At 44.7% G+C, this 20,263-nt stretch overlaps 2 protein-coding genes and 1 long non-coding RNA gene across 7 annotated transcripts in view; 1 reads left to right on the plus strand and 2 right to left on the minus strand.

The window, feature by feature from the left end:
• LOC117807992 (sodium- and chloride-dependent GABA transporter 2-like) overlaps nt 1–9,493 on the minus strand; it is a 201,279-nt gene extending 191,786 nt beyond the window's left edge. Inside the window, exons 1-3 of one of the 2 annotated variants that reach the window (XM_034677364.1) lie at nt 9,333–9,493; nt 8,306–8,367; nt 8,067–8,232 (exon numbers count right to left, since the gene is read on the minus strand). The gene's annotated coding sequence lies outside the window, so the exon portion shown is untranslated. The remainder of the gene's footprint in view (nt 1–8,066; nt 8,233–8,305; nt 8,368–9,332) is intronic. The other variant, XM_034677367.1, reaches the window with a different exon arrangement.
• Nucleotides 1–10,057, plus strand: LOC117808012. Its single transcript, XR_004630100.1, has 2 exons — nt 1–52; nt 8,089–10,057. It is a non-coding gene; the product is annotated as an uncharacterized LOC117808012 (long non-coding RNA).
• Nucleotides 9,986–20,263, minus strand: part of LOC117807984 (histone demethylase UTY-like) — a 25,560-nt gene continuing 15,282 nt past the window's right edge. For 2 of the 4 annotated variants that reach the window (XM_034677334.1, XM_034677336.1), the window contains 17 exons: nt 18,848–18,979; nt 18,702–18,773; nt 18,511–18,618; nt 16,970–17,344; nt 15,574–16,520; nt 15,019–15,148; nt 14,832–14,937; nt 14,540–14,745; nt 14,404–14,465; nt 14,117–14,191; nt 13,812–13,960; nt 13,620–13,734; nt 13,335–13,522; nt 12,371–12,512; nt 12,148–12,274; nt 11,473–11,643; nt 9,986–11,258 (listed from right to left, as the gene is read on the minus strand). In XM_034677334.1, the coding sequence (XP_034533225.1) occupies nt 11,229–11,258; nt 11,473–11,643; nt 12,148–12,274; nt 12,371–12,512; nt 13,335–13,522; nt 13,620–13,734; nt 13,812–13,960; nt 14,117–14,191; nt 14,404–14,465; nt 14,540–14,745; nt 14,832–14,937; nt 15,019–15,148; nt 15,574–16,520; nt 16,970–17,344; nt 18,511–18,618; nt 18,702–18,773; nt 18,848–18,979 (3,135 nt within the window). In that variant the 3' untranslated portion in view covers nt 9,986–11,228. The remainder of the gene's footprint in view (nt 11,259–11,472; nt 11,644–12,147; nt 12,275–12,370; nt 12,513–13,334; nt 13,523–13,619; nt 13,735–13,811; nt 13,961–14,116; nt 14,192–14,403; nt 14,466–14,539; nt 14,746–14,831; nt 14,938–15,018; nt 15,149–15,573; nt 16,521–16,969; nt 17,345–18,510; nt 18,619–18,701; nt 18,774–18,847; nt 18,980–20,263) is intronic. The other 2 variants (XM_034677337.1, XM_034677335.1) reach the window with 1 other exon arrangement.

Consider the following 20,263-nt stretch of genomic DNA (forward strand, 5'->3'; position numbering starts at 1 on the left):
AGCACAGATCAGCGCTCTCATGGGGACATGCGGCCAGCAAGACGCAGCCACGGTAAGTGGAGACACTCTTCATACGGCGCTTTATCTCCCCGGAGAGAGAGAGAACAACTTTCCCTTGTCGTTGTTGTAGCAGCTCGTGCTAGAAAAAGGAAGTTTAAGAGAGTTTTTCTTCAACATTCCGCCGATCGGAGCCTCTCGGTGCAGATTGCGCAACGCGGCGCTCAGAAAACCGTCATAACAATCCGGTATTTTAGTTTTAACCTCACAATAGTGTCGATAGAAATCGCTCATGTTAACCAAAACCCTCCTCATCCTCTGATTTAAGCTCTCTTTGGCCATGCGGGGCTCATCCAGGGAGCACACTTCAGCTCCTCCGCTTCCTTCAACAGATTTTCACGCACCAAACTCGCTTTTCTTGAAACATCTACCGCGCACAGAGCAGCTTCACGCGTGTTCTTTATCACAACTTTAATGTTTTTGCGACTTTTAAGGGGCAAAGTGTGCTGCTGGGTCCCGTGAATGCGAAGGGGGGGCAATGCGCAAAGTGTGTGGTCTCCAAGCTCTCTCCACCCCCGCAGAGACGCACGGCTTGCGCGCACACACACACACACACACACACTCACACACACACAGCTCCGTGTGTCTGTCACGCTCGGGCATGGATGTCTCTGGGTCTCAGGAATGCGCCCGGCGTTTTCTCTGTATTTTTCACATTAGGAGCAGTTTGGGAACCGCTCTCAAAGCCGCTCTCTGAACCGCTGCCACCAGAGGCAAGTCCACGGCGCTGAAACTCACACTTCCGATCAGACCTTCCACAATAAAAGTAGACAGACTTGCAATAGTGACGCAAACAAAGGAAATACTTTTACTATTCCTCCCACACTTGTTCATTTACCATCACATTGGCACTTTATTTCCTGCAGTTAGTGTGTCATATGATGCTAAATTAAATGGTTTGATTTTTGGAATTTATAGTTAACCTCACCTCTTCTCCATAAAGCTGAGGTTGATAAAAAACTCAAGATTTCTTATGTACAGTCCTAAAAACGTACAAATCCTAACACACTTCTTCCTAAGACAAAAAAGGATTGAAGAAACCATCATGAAGAAATGGTGCACACAACAATTTGGTTTATCCTTCGTGTGGGAAGGAGTTTTGAAGCCTGTCGCCATATTGGAAAAGCTGGCTCCACCTAACTTTCTGTCGACCTAGCATGAGGCAAAGAGGTGGAGTCAAGCCACCCCTCATTATGCCTTCTTTTAAAAACTAATAACTTTAACATCTTCTAAAATAATGAGCTTGTTTTCTTAATCTTGGTTGGGTAAAGATGGCAGTTTCAACATGGGTGTCAATGGAGATTCTTTGGCGTTACAGCCAGCCTCAAGTGGACACTGGAGGAACTGCAGCTTTAGCACTCAAGCATTGACTTTGTTCTTCAACAACAGAGGTTGCTGCTTGGTTTTTCCAAAGATAAAGAGCACGTTCCAATGTATTTATCTTTAAACTTGCACTACCATATCTGATGAGTTAGAAAAACACAGAACTTGTAAAAGCTTCACCAGCAGTTATTACGAGAAAACAAGCTCTGTTGTTCTGAGATAATGAGGAAAATATGTTGAGATTTCAAAGAAATCAATCAAATATTTTGAATGCACCAGTAAATATATTCATCATATGCTTTTATTTTGGATGCAATAAACTCTCACACTTCTGGTTTGTCCCTGGTGAACTGCATCCAGCTTCACGCTGTAGAGAAAAGGGGGGGGTAGCCCCAGCCTGGAGAGGAGAGAGGGGGAAATTCTTGTGTTTTTGGTATGCCATTACCCAGCGGAGAACCCATGACTGAAGGGGGGGAGAAGGAGGGTTGAGTTTAGGATACATTCCTCGCCTTCCTCTTTAAGTTAACCACATTATTGGAGCTGCTGACATGCTGCCTCCTCACATGACGGCCACAAGCTGCCGGCTGATGCCTTACGACTGGACAAAGTGGTCAGTTTGACCTCAGCGCTTTGAAAGTTTGACTCTCAGATAGCGCAGAAAAACTACAAGTACCAACAGTTATAGTGCTGTAACCCCACAGAGGAAGAAAAACGTGAAGTGTGTCCAGACACACTTTATAACCGCGTTTGATACTCTTAAAACTTCACCTTTGGTTCATCTTTTGCCCTTTCAGTCAATTTGATTAAATTAAAGGGACTATATGAAGATCATTTGGGTAAGTAAGGGGCATACTCTTGTGTTTTTTTAAGGGGTTGACTCTCTCCATGTGTGAAATATGTAGTTTTGACCCTGCAATAAACAAATGAAACACACTCCCTCTCTCATTTACAAACCAAACCTTGACTTAAGGCACAAAATGTTCAAAGCTGACCTGTTTAAAGATACTTTTATGGGTCTATTGCTTCAGCCTGCAGCTGCAAAACAGAATGCGACACACAGGACAAGACTAGGTGGACTAGACAAGACCGTACATAAAAGAAAAACTGGACAGGAACAGTTGGACTAGACAAGACCAGACATAAAAGAAAAACTGGACAGGCGTGTCCACTTAAAGCGGTCCCTAAAAGAGTCAGTTTTACCAATATGGCGGCCACCATCGTTGGGTGACTTCACAGAAACTACGTCCATGTTTTGCATCGTCTATGTTCCAACCCAATCAAAGTGCATCCATTAGGGGAAGTTTTATCCTCTGATTGGTTCAGATTTATTCGTTAAGTGTCCACAGATGTGGTAGAGGTGGACGATTTAGTTACGGTGAGCTGTAGAGAATAATTACAAAGAGCTTTGATAAATGAAAGGTCTTCCTGGTCTCCTGACGTTCACACCACCGTCCGTCAGTGAAAAGAGAAACTGCTCTCTGATCCCTCCTCCTCCTTGGAACTGGGTCTGTAGTGCCTAAAAATCTGAACTCGCTTCAAAATGTCTGTCAGGCTCTTTATGCCGTCAGCAGCACCTGTCTGTAAACCCCTCAGGTGGCCCCACACGCTCTCCAGTTTGCCGTTAGCTTCAGAAATACAGCCACATTACATCTGACATATTAAATGGGGCTTGCCACATTTGCATAAAACCAGCTGAGCTCTGCCTGTTCTTCAGCGTCTCTGTCGAAGCTGTAATCGCCCACTCGCTAATGACAATTACTGTAATGGACTGATTGTTGGATTATACCACCAAAGTGGTTTTAGTGCACATCTGCATAATTGTTCTTAGCATATACGCGCCCGTGGGCTCCTGGCTGCCATTAGCTGTTGTGGAGGAGAGAGTGATTGAGGGGCCGCTTGATGCTTGAAGAACGGCAGCAAATTGTGTGCCAACTGCATGTGTGGGTGTTTGGAGAGTGTGCGAGTATGAAAATGTACTGAGCATTGTAGGGATTGTTGTTGGATTACATTTTTTTGTTGTTGACGGATGCAGGGGGACAGAGCAGCTGTACGAGGGGGCGGATCATGGAGGGCTTTTAGAGGTCAGTTTAGGGGGCCTTCAGCAACAGACCGAACCAATAACCTTCAGTTTGGAGGCAGCTAGAAGCTTGATGCTGAGGCTACTTAACAAATTAGTAGGAATTGATTTATATGAAGCAAAATAAAGCACAGGCTGAGTCGAAACTACTTTTAGAAAGGTGAAGGAAAGAATGAACTTCTGCATAAATAAGATAAATGAATAAGTTTTACATTTGATTGCTGTCCAAAAACTTTTAAAATACTAAACCTCTGAGGTGAAAAAGTGCAAAAAAAAAAAGCACATTTGGCTAAGTTTGCAGATCAATATGTCCTTTGTTTCCCCGTTGCAGTACCATGAGTGGCCACTAGGAAAACTCTTCACAAGTCTGTTCAAGGCTTAGTACCGTGTTCTGGTCAAGCAGCATTCTCCAGGGTTGAAAAATTAACCTGATGCTAAACTGCAGTTCCTTGAGCGTCCACTAGAGGGTGATTCCATAAGTGAGTCAATCCCCATTAGAGTCCATATTAAGATGCCAAACGTTACAGCAGAACTTTACACGTGTACAGCCTTGATACGCTCTTTCCCTCTCTTGATACTAGAATAAATGTGACTTTTTCACGTCATACATCATCCAATGAAGTTTCGACAAAGTAGAAACTCTTTCCTTGAATTGTCATGAAGAGTTACAGACTTCCGCCCCCTTATATCCAACCAGTTTACACTCACATGATCACTTTCTTCACCGTGTCCAGTCCCAAGCTGCGGCCTTCTTGCATTAAATCTTAAAAAAAAAAAGCCAACTGACCTTATTAAACTCTGACGTTACATAAGTTAAAGTCTCTGGAACCCAGCCATCATCAGAAATCAAATCAGTGAAACTCACATGACCAACAGATGGACAGACATCCGTAGGACACGGGGGACTGGAGCAGCGTGAGCCAGATCAACAGCTGAACCCAGATTTTCACTCAGCCCTTGTTTAAACATGCAGCGAGGAAAAATCAGAGCAAATCTGTCCCCCCTGAAAAAAAAAAAAAATCTTAATCATATTCAATCCTGAAAATGGAGTCAGCACGAAGGAAGTTATTGTCTCTGTAACGACACCTGAAACCTGCACTGAGGCAGCTCTTACCTCATCTCCCCCTCTTCCTCCCATCATTCTGCTCATCTCTTGAAAGCAGGCCAACATCCCACACATACAGAAATCACGCTGCCTCTCACTCTCTCCTTTTCTCTGAGCAGCACTCTGTGCTAATTACCCCCCGTTGCCATAGCAATGGGTAGCACCTCTCTTTTTTTTTTGTTATCTTGGATGGCTTATTCACAACATGCCTCATATCAGACCACTCTGCTGGGCGGGTTTCATAAAAGAACTCATTTTCTTTAACGCACAAAAAGAACAAGCCTCTTATTTCTGATCCCTCAGAGAACAAAACATCTTCATCATCATTATTTATATAATTTACAGCCAATCTAAGAGTTATCATCGACTCTGAGGAGCTATTCTGACTCAAAAGGGTTTCAACCTGACCTTTTCTTCTCCTACAATCACCAGAATGCCCTTTGAGAGCTGGTTGTTATGCACTTATGAAAGAAGCCATTCTGGAAGCGGCTGTTATCAGGACCAATGAGTTGTATTTGGTAGTTCTTGGGGCTCCCTGTCCTTCCACATGCGTACGTGGATCACCGAAGCCTCATCGTATCAACACAACATGGGGCGCACCCCCTCTATTCCATCCAGCAGAAGGCGCTTATGTGAAGCTGTAATGTCTTTTTCTGTGTTTAATATCCAAGGCCTTTGTTCGGCCTTCCATCAGAACACAGGGAACAGCAAGATTATGATGAATGACTATAAATAAGTTAATCAGCGGTTTGTTCAATTGGGACATTTTACCCACTTTCTATAAAAGGATCCATTCAGTGTGTGTGAATGAGTGCTAAAGGTCTGCGCTCTGGATATCACACATTAGGCCTCGTGTGAGTGAGCCACTTTGACACAGTCACACACTTCTAAATATAAACGTGTAACTCAACACTGAAACAGGTCAGAAAGTTAGCAGGGGCACTAATTACACGCAGGGGGGAGAGAGAGAGAGAGACAACACTGGTGTGGATTCAAGGAGCGAGAGTGTGAGCACCTTTGAGAGGAAGCAAGAGAGTGATAGTCTAAGGAACAAGAAGAGACGAGATCCTGAGTGGCCTTCAGCTCATTACTTATTAAACACACAGGAATGTGTTGGGCTTAATGTATGGTCCCTTGAAATCTGATTAGCCATCCTTTGTGACACTCTAAAATCTCACACTATGATTGACTGTTTGCTTCGTTGGAGGCGGGACTTGTGTTCAAATAAGCTACCGTAAAATTAGTCGTACAAGACGCACTACGAATACCTTTTTGGTCGTCTAAAAAGTGAGATGCAACCAGTATACTGGTATAAAACCCACAGAGAGGTTTTCTGTTGTGTCTCTAATGTGGGTCTGTACTTCTAACAGACTGCTAGTAGTTTTCTTTGAATCTTAATGTTGCACCTTTCCTTTTGTTGGTACTTTAAATTACAACTTTAGCAAACATCTTTTATTTGAGTCCTAAATTAATGTTAGCATGGACGGTTCATATGTCGCCCTCAGGGTTTTGTTACTTTAAAAGATTATTAAGACAGGAAGATAAAGTTTGTAAGTTAATTAAGTATATGTGATAAATTAAGATAGAAAGGGTAAATAAATATTGCAAAAGTCGATCCCTGAGGTGGGCCATCCCAGTCAAAAAAGCTTGGACACGCCCCTGGTTTCAAGGAAGGTACAGGTAACCTGAATCTAATCTAGATTAAAAATAAAACAAGTGCATTTCTCTCACTGAATAAAATATTTCTTATCTGTGTATTCACCGATTCTGACTTGAACAAAGACGTTTTTCCACATTTTAATACAGCTGGTTCTAGTTTTAAGTATCAAAAGACACAGAACCAGTGATGAAATCTTGGTTGTTGTATTGTAAAATAACTAAAGAGCTTGTTTAATGAATGAAACGCTGTCTCAGATTAAAACGTCTCAAAAAGGAATATTTTGTGGGACAGAAATGAGCACATATACCCTTCATATGACATATTTGACCTAATCTTATCCTATTTATAAATGTAGTTGTCTTAAATTAACATAAAGGTGAGTTTAGCCTTCCTACAGAGTTATCAATGACACTGGTTTTATGAATGGGCAGCAGGAAGCTCTCCCATTGGCTGAAACTGACAGCAAATCAGGGAGGATCATTTACAACAGAGGCGGGATTAGATGAATGGACGAGTCAGACATTTTCAGAGGTCAGGGCATGATGTGTGTGTGTGTCAGTGTGTGCGTCTGCACTTGTGTGTTTGTGTCTCACACACTGACCTACTTGGTTTATTGCAGGCGTCTATACATAGCGGTGGGAAACGCAGGCAGACAGTCAGGACGAGTAAAATTAGCAGTCAGGGCCACCTGTCTGTTTCTCACAGAGGCGGAAACACCACCGAGGCCGGGCAGAGATGGGGGGAACAGGAAGGAAGGAGAGGGGTGAGGAAGGAGGAGGGGGGAAGGAGGGCAGTGATCACACTGCTAGTTTAACTCCTTCTCTCTCGCTCTTTTCTCCTTTTTCCCCCCAGTGCGACACAGGGAGACATTGTTAAGGGCTCTGGATTTGTCAAGGGGGGTGGTTTGTGGTGCAGTGCAAGCAGAGTTCACATACCTCGCTGCTGGATCATTGCCAGATTGCACAGAGGATATAGGTGGAGCGTACGGGGAGAGGAGAGCTTAAGAAGAACTTGCACTTTTAGTTAGTTTTCATGACGCTGGAGTGAGAAACAGCTCACTGTTTTAAAATAACGCAATAGCCGTGCCGATATTCAGTATAACAGCACTGATTTGAGTGTAATATTGCAATTAACTGGACCGCTGTGAACAAGAGTAAAAATAAAAGTCCAAACTTGATCATTATTGTTAAAAAGAACATAAAAAAAGAACAAAGAGGAAGCTATTTGCCTTTTTGCATAATGCACCTTTGGAGTCGTGCCGATATTCAGTATAACAGCACACCTTTAAGTGCAATACTGCTCAATAAAATAGACCAGTGTAGTCCAAATGTAAACATCATCATATAACTAAAGACAGAACAGTTTTTCTTGGGTATTCAGTATAACAGTATTGTGTGATATTGCCACCACCTGCATCCCCTGCGCCCTCTTTTTTAACATGTCACTATTGTCACAATATCACAAAACTTAAGTTTCCTGCCTTTGTTGTCTCTGACATCCAACAAAAAAAGTCTTCATCTTCTTAACTGATGTAGACTTCCTGTGCTAAAACAGGCATCTCATTTCCTAGAAACACGAGTTTTCAGCCCACTGGAACAAAGTACGACGTGTAGGTACGGGAGTCAACGAGAAGATAACGCTCAACAGCAGCAGCCAAAAAAAAAACCCAACAACACAAGCACTTCTTTATGACACCAGAGAGTCAGCTCTTGTTATTGTTTTCAAATATTGAATATTAAATGTTCGGCTCTTCATTTCCCATGGCGGTAAACTCACCCATCTTGTCGTCTTGTTTGCAATTTCGCAAACTTCTTATGTGTACATGAATATGAAGTTAATCTTACCGTTACATGTTTCTCGTTCCAGGGCTCCTGTCAGACTTCAAGCAGCAGATGGACCCTCCAGAGAAGACGATAACAGTCCTCCTCTATCCATCTGTGGCAGTCAGGATGGACGCGGCGTCAGTCAAGCTGGGACGGCCATGTCGATTTCAGCGTTGGAGCAGAAGGACTGAATAGAAACAACAGTTTAGCTAAATTGCCACATGCACCTCCACCTTTAAATGCTCTTTTTATTGACTTACTGTTAGAATATGTACAGCTCAAGACCTCTCAAGATACCTCCAAGTCCTCCGATGTGTCTCTGCTGGGAACAAAAAGATAGAACACTTATTCCTCAAATGTAAAGGCTAAAAACTTCTGCAAGGAGCTTTTATGTGCAGAATTTAACATTAACGTGCTAACATTCTCCCTGTGAAAGTGCTAAAGCTAGTGTTTAGCATCACAGTTAAACATACATTTACCAATTAACACAAATAAGACACTATAGCTACGCTTAATATAAATATTATTTTAAATACAGCTCTGAACAAACAACAATTAACTTAATGTTACATGAAAACACAAACAGCATAGCTAAAATGTACTTTTCTGCTAGCAGTGTGCTTTTAGCATGTTAGCAGCAGATGCTACACAGTAACTCTACAACAAAATACATATAAAGTGTTTAAAATCTATCATTTTCACCACTTTTAAAACGTTTAATATTGTAAAAAAGTGAAAACATTACCAACTGTTCACCTCAGTTTGGTGTGATAGCATGCTCACAATATAGCTGAAGCTAGCACAGCTAATGCTAACCCTTTATAGCTCCTTTTTTAAAATGTATTTAACATGTTAGCAGTGTGAATGAAGCCAAATAAGCCTAGCTAACTTGAATAACACTCAAATTGTTTGAAACTTTAGCATCTTTATCATGTTTTTTCCAAGGTGTTTGGCTTAAAATTACCATAAAGTTAAGTAATGTTTGTTGAAAGTGGCTATTCTTTTAGTTTGTAGGCAGCTTAACCTTTCTTTTTTGGGTTTAAAAGGTTCAAATAAGAGAATAAAAAAAGAGGACAAATCTGGTGTTTATCTTTTGGGTGTGAGAAAAGGGGTTTTAATATGTTTACAAGCAGAGCTAGCAAACAGCTTATGATGTTGCAGATTTGTTTGAGAACATTTAAGGTGCAAGTGGAAAAACAACCTGTTCTGTATTTTCAAACATTGTCTCCTCCGTTTACCTTTAAAGCGTTTCATGTTGAAGTTATATCACAGTATTTACTTCCTCACCTGTGTCATTACTAGTGTGTTATTTCCCCTCTTCGTGACGTCGTTTCCTCGTCCTCGTCCTCTCTTCTCGCTGAATCGCGGCAGTTGGTGGCGGCCATTTTGGCTCAAAACGGAGCAGAGGGAGGTCTGCAGTTGCTCAGTAGTCAGTGTAGATCCTGTGGGGCTGGCAGCAGCTACATCTGGCTACTGGGTCTCTGCTGGCGGCCATGTTTTTCAGTACACAGAAGGGTATAAAACTGACTTTATGGCTACATAAGCACAAATTAAATTACTTAATGTACATATTATACTTTTTTAACATTAAAGTGAAGTTATTGTTGATGTTACATGTGACAGAAATGTCTCAAATGCACATAAACACTGTAAATAAAAGCCTTCAGGACAGTTATGCTAGGACTACATGGGTAGTTTGGGTGACAGTAGGACTTTTTAGATCTTGAAGAAAGACCTGGGTAAGTCCTGGACCTGGCATACAGTGTAGGATTCTGTGTGTGTCAGTCTACAGCTACATTGTCTGCTGGGTTTCAGGCCTCTACTCATACACACATTTATATAATTAAAGCATTTCTGTGTCATTTCAGGTGCTTACTGTGAATTACTGTAAAATGAATATATGGAAGTGTTGTGGTGTGTTCAAAGAACCAGAAAGCATGTTAATTTGACAACTTTGTGTTTATTGACTCATCATAAAACATTCTTCAAACAATAAAACAATTTTAAATGTCCGTTTCTGTACAATGCTTGCTAAGCAATTTTATTTATATATAGAAAATGTAAGAGGAGTCGTGTTAAAATGACAAAACTCCTTCAAATTTAATGGCAGGTACTCTGGAAAAAATAACAGCATTCCATCAACAAATATTTTCAAGCAATAAATATGTATTTATAAATAGTGTAAATTTACATCAAGATTAGAAACAACAAAACAAACAAACAAACAAAAAAAAAAATCACAAATTAAACTTTTTATTCCATAAGTCTATGTGCAACCCATTCTCTTTGTGACTTGGCTAGTAAGTTTTTTTTCCTAATTTTTTCCTTTTTTTACCTAAGAAACGAAAACGTCATGAAAAGAACGAGACAAAGATAAAACGTAAAAGCTGTAAAAAAAAAAATAATAATAAAAAGAAGAAGAATAAGGAAAAGAAATCACCTAAACTCTTCACATTACAAATTTTTTTGGAGATTTTGCTGTCGAAAGAGTCTTAAAATTACTATCTACCATAGAAAAAGACCAGTTAGGCTAGTGCTCCTTGGAAGGATGAACAGAAGAAGAAAAGTCAAGGGGGGAATTTCTAGAAAACAAAGTCAACATTTCATCCTGTTACCAGAATAAAAGAAGAAGAGGGAGGAAGAGAGAGGGAAAGGTTGTCAAGTCAGTAGTCTTTTACGGGTGGTGTTGCCAGTTGTGACAGTTAACAAGTATCTACAAAACAATTTCATCACGCTTTAAGAATCCCCCTCGTCCCCCTTGTTCCCAACCGTTTTTGATTAAGTCCTCCATTAAAACAGGGCGGAACCATTGTCACAAGAGGGGGCTGGGAGGGGAGGGAGAAGAGAGAGAGAGAGAGAGAGAGAGAAAAAAAAGTCCTGTTAGCGAGCTCTCTGGCGCCCCCCTCTGGAAGGGCGAAGTTCCAGCACTTCAAAACAGGTTGCATAGACAGACACACTCGGCCGCCACAGCCTCCGGCCATGTGGTGAGAGGGATGATGGGATGCGGGGGGGGAGTTGGTTGGTTGGTTGGTTTGGAGGACGGCCTTGGCTTTCCTGAATATCAGAAATGGTCCGCGTATGTTTATGTTTGTTTGTTCTTTGTTTAAAATCTTAATACAAGTTCCTGTAAAATGGGCTTTCATGGCTCCACAGCAGAAGAAGAAGAAGAGGTGACGCCTAATGTCAAGATGAAGATGAGTGAAGAGGAGGAGCCTGGGGAGACAGAAGACACACCCAATAAGACATTGTAAAAAACAGGTTCATCTTAGGCATTCATCATTATGAGTTTCCTTCTTCTTTGGACTGTGATGTTTTTTTTTATTCTAATACCATCGCAAAGCTTCCAACAAAACACGATATAACTTTTCCTGTAAATTCATTTTCAGAGAGGGAACAAATCCGCCTCCCTCCAGGTGCGAGAACTTACTAATGTGAACTGGTCGTAGACCTGCATCAGGTCCTCCATCCTGTGCTGCTCCAGTACCACAAAGTCGTCCAGCGTGGCGCTCCCTTTCCTGGCACAGTCCTGACAGTGGACAACGTACTGCTTCTTCGAGAGGAGCTCACGACGCACGAAGAGCAGGTTGAACACCTCCACCTGTTGAACACACACACACACATGCATGAGGAGCAGTGAAACACACATCCCTTGTTTTGTTTTGTAACCCTCTTTATGCGTCTGAGTTAAACTGATGATGTCACGCAGAGACTCATCCTGCAGACGGAGAATAATGGGACAATTACTGAGGCACAATGACAGCAGACGTTTAATGAGATATGGACACATTGCTGCTGAACAGCCCACGTAAAAGCTCTGCATTCAAACGCAGCCATTTGCACTTCCGCTAATTAGCTCAAACAAAACCGGAGCCGGCCTTTAGCTCGCCCTGAATCAAGCGAATGATCAGGAGTGTGCAATGAGAGAGTCTGAGAAACATGCAGAGTGGAAGCATGGCTCTGAATGTGAGCAGGAATCAAACGTCCATATTTTTTTATATACACCAGAAAGAAAAAACGAAGTGTGATCTGCTCACCCAGAAATGTGAAAGTGTTAAAATTCACACCCCTGACGCCGAAACGTTCCCGGTGTGTGTGTACTGACCTCACAGATGGTGCAGTAGTGAGCCGGCTCGTCCCTCGTCCTCGGCCGCAGCACCGTCTCCTTCCCGGCTGACGCTAAGGCCTCCTTCACCCACTGGCACTGCTTCAAGGTCCGCAGCAAGCAGTACCTGCGACAGCGAACGCAAGCGCGTCAGACACAAATAAAAGGAACACAGCTGCTGCGTTCGCGGAGGAGTGTTGACAGTGAAGGACTCGTGACTCACTTGATCATCTCAAACAGCTTGTGGTCGGACACTTTGATGTTGCGAGCCATGTTCCAGGAGAGGTGCACCATGGGGACCATCGATTTGACGCTCTGGAGCTTGTTCCACTCGTAGCGCTCCACGGCGAGCTTGTACTGATGGGCTGAGGAGGAGGAGGAGGAGGAGGAGGAGAAACAGAGTTAACATTACAGGATGAAGAAGGAGACTTATGGTGTTTGCATGGAGGTTTATTTACGCCATCAGGAAAGGAGCTGGCGCCGTAATCAGCTCAGTTTTCTGTTAAAAAGGTCAGCAATCAGCTAAAAGAGGCTTCGTACCAAACAAGGAAAGGTCATCCTATCAGCCAGGATCCTCCGTGACAGGTTGTGAATTTTTAACTTTGTGGAGTTTCTTACTTTGGGCCAACTACAGACTGAGTGAGAAACTGTCTGTTTGAGGCTTTAAAGGGACAGTACAGAGTTTTTAAGCTATGGAAGCAGAAATTGGGTCATCAACAGGGCCAAAGCTACCACAAACTTTACGTTGATCAGTGCTCTGCAGGCGGAACAACGTGCATGTGTCACATCTGAGAGTAGTGCATTTATTTTATGTGCTGTCTGACGGCAAAGTGGCAAATGTTCTGTTATTAACATAGACCCAACATCAAGACAGGATAAGCTCCAGTTATTTTATAGTCCATCCAAAACACCTCCTTTATTTTTATATCATATATTTTTATTTGACATATCACAGTTTATCCCATTCGATGCCTTGTTGTTTGTTTCTAAACGCCTTTCCCCTCTCCAGTATAAATCAAAAAGTTGATTTTCAGATGAAATAAAATGCTTTTTAATCCCCTTGGTTGAATTAAACCTGCAGAATTTGCAATATAAAATGCATGGTGGGAAAAAAAGTGGCACCATATCTGAGTGGATAAGGAACATTAAAGATGATGAAACGTGTCCATGTGACGTTAGAACCGTACCGGTAAGAGGTCCAACGTTCCAGGCGATGTTGTTGCACCAGCCGATGGCCTGCACCCAGTGCACCGTGCCCGTGTTGAGCCACACCAAGTCGCCCGGTCTCTGGATGAACCGATACACGGGCACGTCGGCCTCGTACAGGTCCTCCAGGTTGGGCCACCACGAGCCCATCAGGAAGTTGATGTTGTTCCTGAAGGTGAAGGAGATAGCAGAGTAAACGTCAGTGTGCCTATTTATATTCTGATCCACACACTCTGACCTTTGACCTCTCGTGCGGGGTTTCTTACTTTTCACAGAAGTTGCTCATCACTCCCCAGTACGGCTCGGGTACGGCGAACCACTCGCAGTCTCCGGGTCCGATGTTGATGTTGACGGCGCAGAAGTTGTTGTGTTCCTGGTGACCTGAAAGAAGACGCATAATCTCATTAACACATGAACCAATAACCAATCAGACGCAAAGAGAGAGAGTGAGTCCTGACCTGGTATCCTGCTGCCGGGGACCTTCATGTAGAGCTGCACCGTGTTCATACCCAGGATGGTGTGACCCACATGGCTCAGAAGGTTCCCGGCGGATACGACGCGAGCGAAGGCGGGGAGTTTACTGAGCTCCTGCAGCTGCTGCTTCCACCTGGAGGACGAGACGTGAGGTCGTTAAGAGAGCTGAACCAGGAGCAAAACTCTGACTTTAAATTTAGATAAAATACAATTTTAATATTTAGCGTGAGAACATCTTTTGCAATATCGCCCAGCTCTAATTCACACACAATCAGACAAGAGGACTCACTTTCTCTCATCCGACACATCGATGTTGGTTCCAAACTTGATGTGCTTTAAGGGTCCTCTTCTCTTGCGTGCGGCGCTGAAACAGAAGAGAAGAAAGGATCAGCACACAGAGAGTTAAAGACAGGGGGATGTAGCAGGAATGGCCGTGTCTGAGGGGGAATCATGTGGGCGGTGACTCCCAAAACCCCAAAACTGAGACTGATGAAGTGAAACCTCAGAGTCTGGAGGTTTCTAATTGTCCCAAAACAATCAAACTAAGTAAGTTATGAAGAAGAACAATGCAGCTACCTCTCTGCAGATGCTGGCTCTGCGTCTGACGGCTCCTTCAGCGCCTTCTTCTCGTTTTCCTCCTGAAACAAAAACACAAAGTCAGCCTCGAGAACTTCTCTTTAAACGTCAGAGCTGTGTGAAGCCACGCACTGACCCGCAGCGACTCCTGGAACGATGCAGCCTGATACTGGGCGTATTTGGCGATGGTGGTGTGGGCGCGGGCGCTCTCGCACCGCCACATTTTCTTCACCCCGCTCGGGTCCCAGTTCTCATCAGCGGGCTGCGAGAGCTGAGTCCAGACCTCCACGAGGTGCTCCGGGTTCGCTTCCACCAACGTCTTTGTGGAGAAGAGACCCAAGTCTGCAGGAGGAGACACAGTAGAGTCATGATTACACATCTGAGTGATGCACCGAGGGAGACAGCACACAGGACAGAAGAAGCTTTACCCAGTTTGAGAGCTCCAGCCAGGCCTCGGATGACGGTGACCGGGTTGGAGGGGTTTGTGCAGAACTGGTGCAGAGGAGGGAAGAAAGCATCCCTCTTGTTCTCCAGCTGGATCACAGAGAGAGGACAGCAAGTTAGAAGGCAGCAAGGTGACCTTATAAAGGTTTACACTGTGAGGTGGATACTCACGTAGATGCTGGGTGTGGGGGGGTTGAGCTTGTCTTTGGGCAGGACTGGTGAGGGAGGAGGGGGGAGCCGGGGCGGGGGGCACTTGTCGAGGAGGATGCTGCTGTTGGAGAGACCGTTCCTCCCGAGGTTCCTGTACACACGAGGGAAAGAATAAACATATATACACGAGCTGCATCATCCCACTCCTCGTGTGATGGATCTGAGCCTGAATAATGTCTGCATGGCAACACGGCCGCCCAGTCGCCTTCGGTGTTGTTTACAGTTACATAATTGTGAGCTTCTGCTGCTGCAGTTACTCTGAACATCCACCAGGGGGAGACATCTTCAAAGGAAACAGATCAAGAGACCCAAGTCTGCTCTGCAACATTTTAACAGTCTGAGAGCTTTTTAACGTTTTCATGGATTCATTATGTGTTGAGTGAAGTGATGAAAACATGAATTATCAGTTAACATGACAGGGGAGGAGACCAAACTTTTGTATGTTCAAAAAGACGATCATTAAGGAGCGTAGAAGGCTTTTCAATTATCCACTATCACGTGGTCTCTGAGTCTCACCTGCAGGCCTTCAGCACGTCTGTGGAGCTGGGGTAGATGGATATCGAAGATGAGGATGAGGAAGAGGAGGAGCTGTGTCCGTGCGGCGGCGTAGCTTTCAGACTGGTGACGGCGGGCGGCTCGGCCTTCAGCGGGCTCTGAGAGTCCTCGGAGATTCCTCCTTTGCCGTTCCCATTCACCGCGGGCGCCGTCGACGTGGTGATGGTGGTGCTGTTGGTGCTGTTGGTTGTGGTGTTGGCGGTGGTGGTTGTGGTGGTGGGCGGGCTGTGGGAGCCGGTCTGCGTGTGTTCTGAGGATTTGGGCGAGGGCGTGGCGGTGGACATGGCGGAGATGGGCGAGGAGGCAGCAGAACTGCCCTGCGCATGGGGGGTGGAGGGCAGGACGGCCGGGTGGATGTTATTGACCTTCTTGTGGGGCTCTGACGAGGCGGACGCTGCGCCCGCCTCTGATGGCCCCTCCACCTCCTCGGGTTTCTTCCCCCCTGCCAGCAGGGCAGATAGTCTCGGATTGTCTGCGCTAAGGCTCGCCTTCTCGCCGCCCTCTGCCGCCTTGCCACCGTCCTCTGAGTGCACGTGATTGGCTAAACCGTCCGTCTGCGCCACTTTGCCGTCAACTAAGGGCAGCGGCGGCGCGAGCGGCGACGGCGTCTTTCCCTCGGAGCCTCCGTTCCCGAGAGTCATGCTCGCCGCAGCGATGGCAGCGGCTGTGTTGCTATCTTTGGTAGCGGACGCACCGGGTGCTGCTCCACCTGAGGTAGAGGGGGGAAGGGAGGGAGGGGAGGGGAGGTGGTTGTGGGCCTGCTGCTGCCGCGGCGAGGGGGCGTTCGTGGAATGTCCAACCTGATTGTTGGGGAGCATGGGGGCGCTGGAGTTGGGGGTCTGGGGGTGAGAGGGGGTCCCGTCACTACTGGAGCTCACAGCATGTGGAGCAGACCCCTTCTGAAGCCCCTGAGGGAGAGAGAAGAACCGTTACACACCTCGTTCAAGAAATGACATCATCAATGAACGAACAGAACTCTGATGCAGAGACAAAGACCGCTTCAAGTGAGTCTGAGCCTGCTGCGTATAAACATGATGATCACATGACTCAGAGTAACAAACAAAGACAGTTGTAATCTGGGTTCTGCTCTCATGTGTGGACTTTCATGTCGTTCTTCTGACTTCCTGCGTTCTTTACTTCGCAGCGTCTCCTGGGAGGGACTTGACGTCTCTCCTCAAACCTCTCGTTGCGTCTGTTCGAAGCTTCTGACAGTTTTTAAACTGAGCCAACTGGGTCAGTGGGATAAATGTGAATTATCTCCTTCTTAGTGAGTAACTGAACGCAGCCTGAGGGACTTTCTGTAAATTCAATTTAGAAGACATCAGTGAGTGTGTATGTTTGTGTGTGTGTGTCTGACCTGAGAGGAGTTTAGGTGCAGGGCCTGGCGCGGCGCGGCGTCCTGTGTTTGCGTGCTTGTGCAGGTGTGAGGTAGCAGTGCTGGGTCGCCGCTGCCGGCAGGTTGCAGGTAAGGCACGTCTCCGTTGGGTCCTGTGGCCGGGGGCCCCGACTGATTATTACTACTGTTACTGCCCGCGGGGAGGAGGGCGGGGTCTGAGTGTCCGTGTGGCCCCACCGGGCCGTTGGCCAGCGGCTGAGGCGGGCACAGGGGCCGGTGGAGTCCCAGGTGGGGGCGAGCGGGGTGGAGGCTGGGGTTGGGGGAGGGGAGGGAGTTGGTGGTGGGGCCGTTGGGGAGAGAGGGGCGAAGCTGACCTCCTGAGGAGTTCTGTCTCATCTGAAAGAGAGAAGATGACATTACACACCTTTTTACATGTTAAGAGATGTTTGTTTCTTCTCTTCAACATTCGTACGTCTCCAACAAAGATTAATCTGCAGCGTTTTGAGCTGCAACCAAAACTAGAAGGCTGCTCCTGTGAGAAAGTGTCAGACAAGGTCATTTCTATTTACTCTCCTTTGATAGTTAACGCTTTAAATCTCCAGATCGCTCTGAGAAGTCATGCCCATACTACATGTGAGGTGTTAAATAAGGTCAAATAAAGCTGTGCACACAAAGATACGATGCATTTAAAGACACTCTGCAACAACAAACCAAAACACCTGAATGGACTGGGTGTTCCTACGCAGATTAACGATTAACGCAGCTCTGCTCTGGTCTGAAGTATTTTTCTAAATGCACATAGTTCTGGAAACGTCTCCAGTTTTCTGTCTCACAAAGAAGAACCTGTTTCAGCCGGCCTCGTCTTCACGACTTCATATGAATCATTTGATTTGTGGTTGTTGTTTCTGGACGTGCACAACATTTCAAATCAGATCTTTGAAGCACTTAAGATAACATAAAACTATGTCATCAGAGAACCTGATGAGTGAGCTCCTCAAAGACGTCCTCGCCTGCTCTTGCTTGTGTCGTAGCACGCGCCAAACCGCAGCGCTCGCACGCCTCGAGGACAAGCACGGATCAGATTCGAATACTACAGTGAGCGTAAATACCTGTGGGTGTTTACTCAGACTGGGTGAGGTTTGTTCACTCGCAGCTGCAACACACACACGTTTAAGGATCTGTAATATGACACAGGGCTCTCCTGATGCAGATTGGACTCAAAAAACTTTGAGTACTCGTTCTTTTGTTTGCTCACACAAGTTACATGTTCAACCTGCAGAAAGCATGTCGTGCACTCTAAATAAATGGCGCTACCTGTGAGGAAACCTTGCAGATAAAGGGATGCAATCTAAGCTAGCCACTCCCTCTTCTCAAGGGACGCTGATTTCTGGACATGCATGTGCAGAATTCTGAGCTTCTGGAGACCTCTGCAGACGATTCAGCTGATTAAGAAGCTTGTAAACGATCAACACTGAGAGCTAGCTTCATGATTTTGCGCTGGCAGTAACGCTGATCTCGAGTTAAGACTTTTGGAAGCACGCCTGCTCAGTGGATGTTTGTACCTGGTGCTCTCGCTGCTGCATCATGGCGAGCTGAGCCTCAAGCTGCCCCAGCATCTGAAGCTGTGGGGGCTTCAGGTTGGCCCGGTTACTCCGCAACTGTTCCAGCACCTACAGACGGAAATGACGCTGAGTTTGCATCAAATCTGGCGTCTGAAGCACAGACGAAATGTGAGGTGAGAGATTTTACCAACCTGTAGTTTCTGCGGGGAGAGGTACCAGCTGGGGACTGGCTGCTGTGGCGGGTTAGAGCTCCAGGAATCCGCCTGAGAACACACAACACGTTAGGTACGGGTGTGACAAATGCAGAGCAGATAGAGATGTATGTGTCAGGATCTACCTTTCCAGGACTAGAGGCTCTCCTCCTTTTAGCCGGGCAGGACTGGTCCTCTGGTGAGCCCAGCGAGCCCACGTGAGGGGGCAGAGACTGACCCGAGCCCCCGCCGTCTGCGCTGTGATTGGGCTTGCAAGCCTGGAGGGAAGGAGGGAAGGAAGGTGGGAGGGGTGGCGGGAGCAGCAGGCAAAGGGCAGCAAAAGAAACGTGAGGAGGAAACAGAACAGATACGTGAATGGAAGGAAATTAAAAATCGTCAACGAGCGGTGAGGAGGGAGTAAATGTGATCGTTTGAAAAGGTAGAAGGAAATAAAGAAGGTAAAGGGCGAAGCAAAGCGAGGGATGGAGAACAAGGAAGAGAGAAAAACGGAGAGCAAATACTGTAACAGAGTGCTGGAACAAACAAGAAAGACATGTAGAGCAAAACATTCCTGCGTCTCCGGTGTGTTACTTCATAGGGCAGCGACGGCCTCAGGGGACGCTCTGCTGTTAGAGATCAGTCCACCTGCAGCTCTGACAGACCAGGTCCACGCAGAGCCTCGACCTACCTGCCTCAGATCGGCCTATGAGCTGTGTTGATCACTGATTCAAAGGGGTGTCACAGGTTTATAGATTGAATCAGATTAAACGTTGGAGGCTTGATTTATTTTAGGGTCACGATTCGATTCAGAACACCGCAGAGAGAGGCTCAAATAGACGGGGAGGACAGAGAGAAGGATCAGGTCTGTGTTTGATTTTCATGATTGAGATTTGAAGCTAATTGAAATTCATTTAATCCACAATTAGAAGCAGGGATGCAACGGATCACAAACAGGATGCAACATCTTTCATATCTTTCACATAGCTTTGTGACCTCTCCTGACACACCCTGCTTATTTATGTTACAATCAGATCTTATGCAATGTTATATGTGTGCAGATAATTGAATAAATACATTTTAAAAATATAAATATCAAGGTGGAACAAAAGATAACTAGATAAATAAATTAATAAATAACAAATACATAGTTAAACAAATAAGAAAGATGAATAAATAAAAAATACATAAATAAATAAATAGAAATATAACAAGATAAGTAAATTAATAAAATAAATAAAAAGAGAAATGAATAAAAAGATTAAAAAATAGATAACTAGATAAATAAATAACTAGATTAATGATTAAAATGAATAATAGATACATAAATAGAAAAATAACTTTATTATTATTTAGATTTATAAATTGAATAAATTGAAAAGAAAATAAATAAACAGGCAAATGAATAAAAAGATAAATATATAAATGAATAACTAGCTAAACAAATAAAATAGATAGATAAATAATTAGATGGATAAATGTTTTACTAGATAAATAAATATAAATGTATTGAAAGAGTTAAATAAATGTTCAAGTGTGTGAGATTGTTGCTAAACATCTGTGAT

This window comes from Notolabrus celidotus, chromosome 24, assembly GCF_009762535.1.
Source record: "Notolabrus celidotus isolate fNotCel1 chromosome 24, fNotCel1.pri, whole genome shotgun sequence".
Classification (NCBI taxonomy): domain Eukaryota; kingdom Metazoa; phylum Chordata; class Actinopteri; order Labriformes; family Labridae; genus Notolabrus; species Notolabrus celidotus.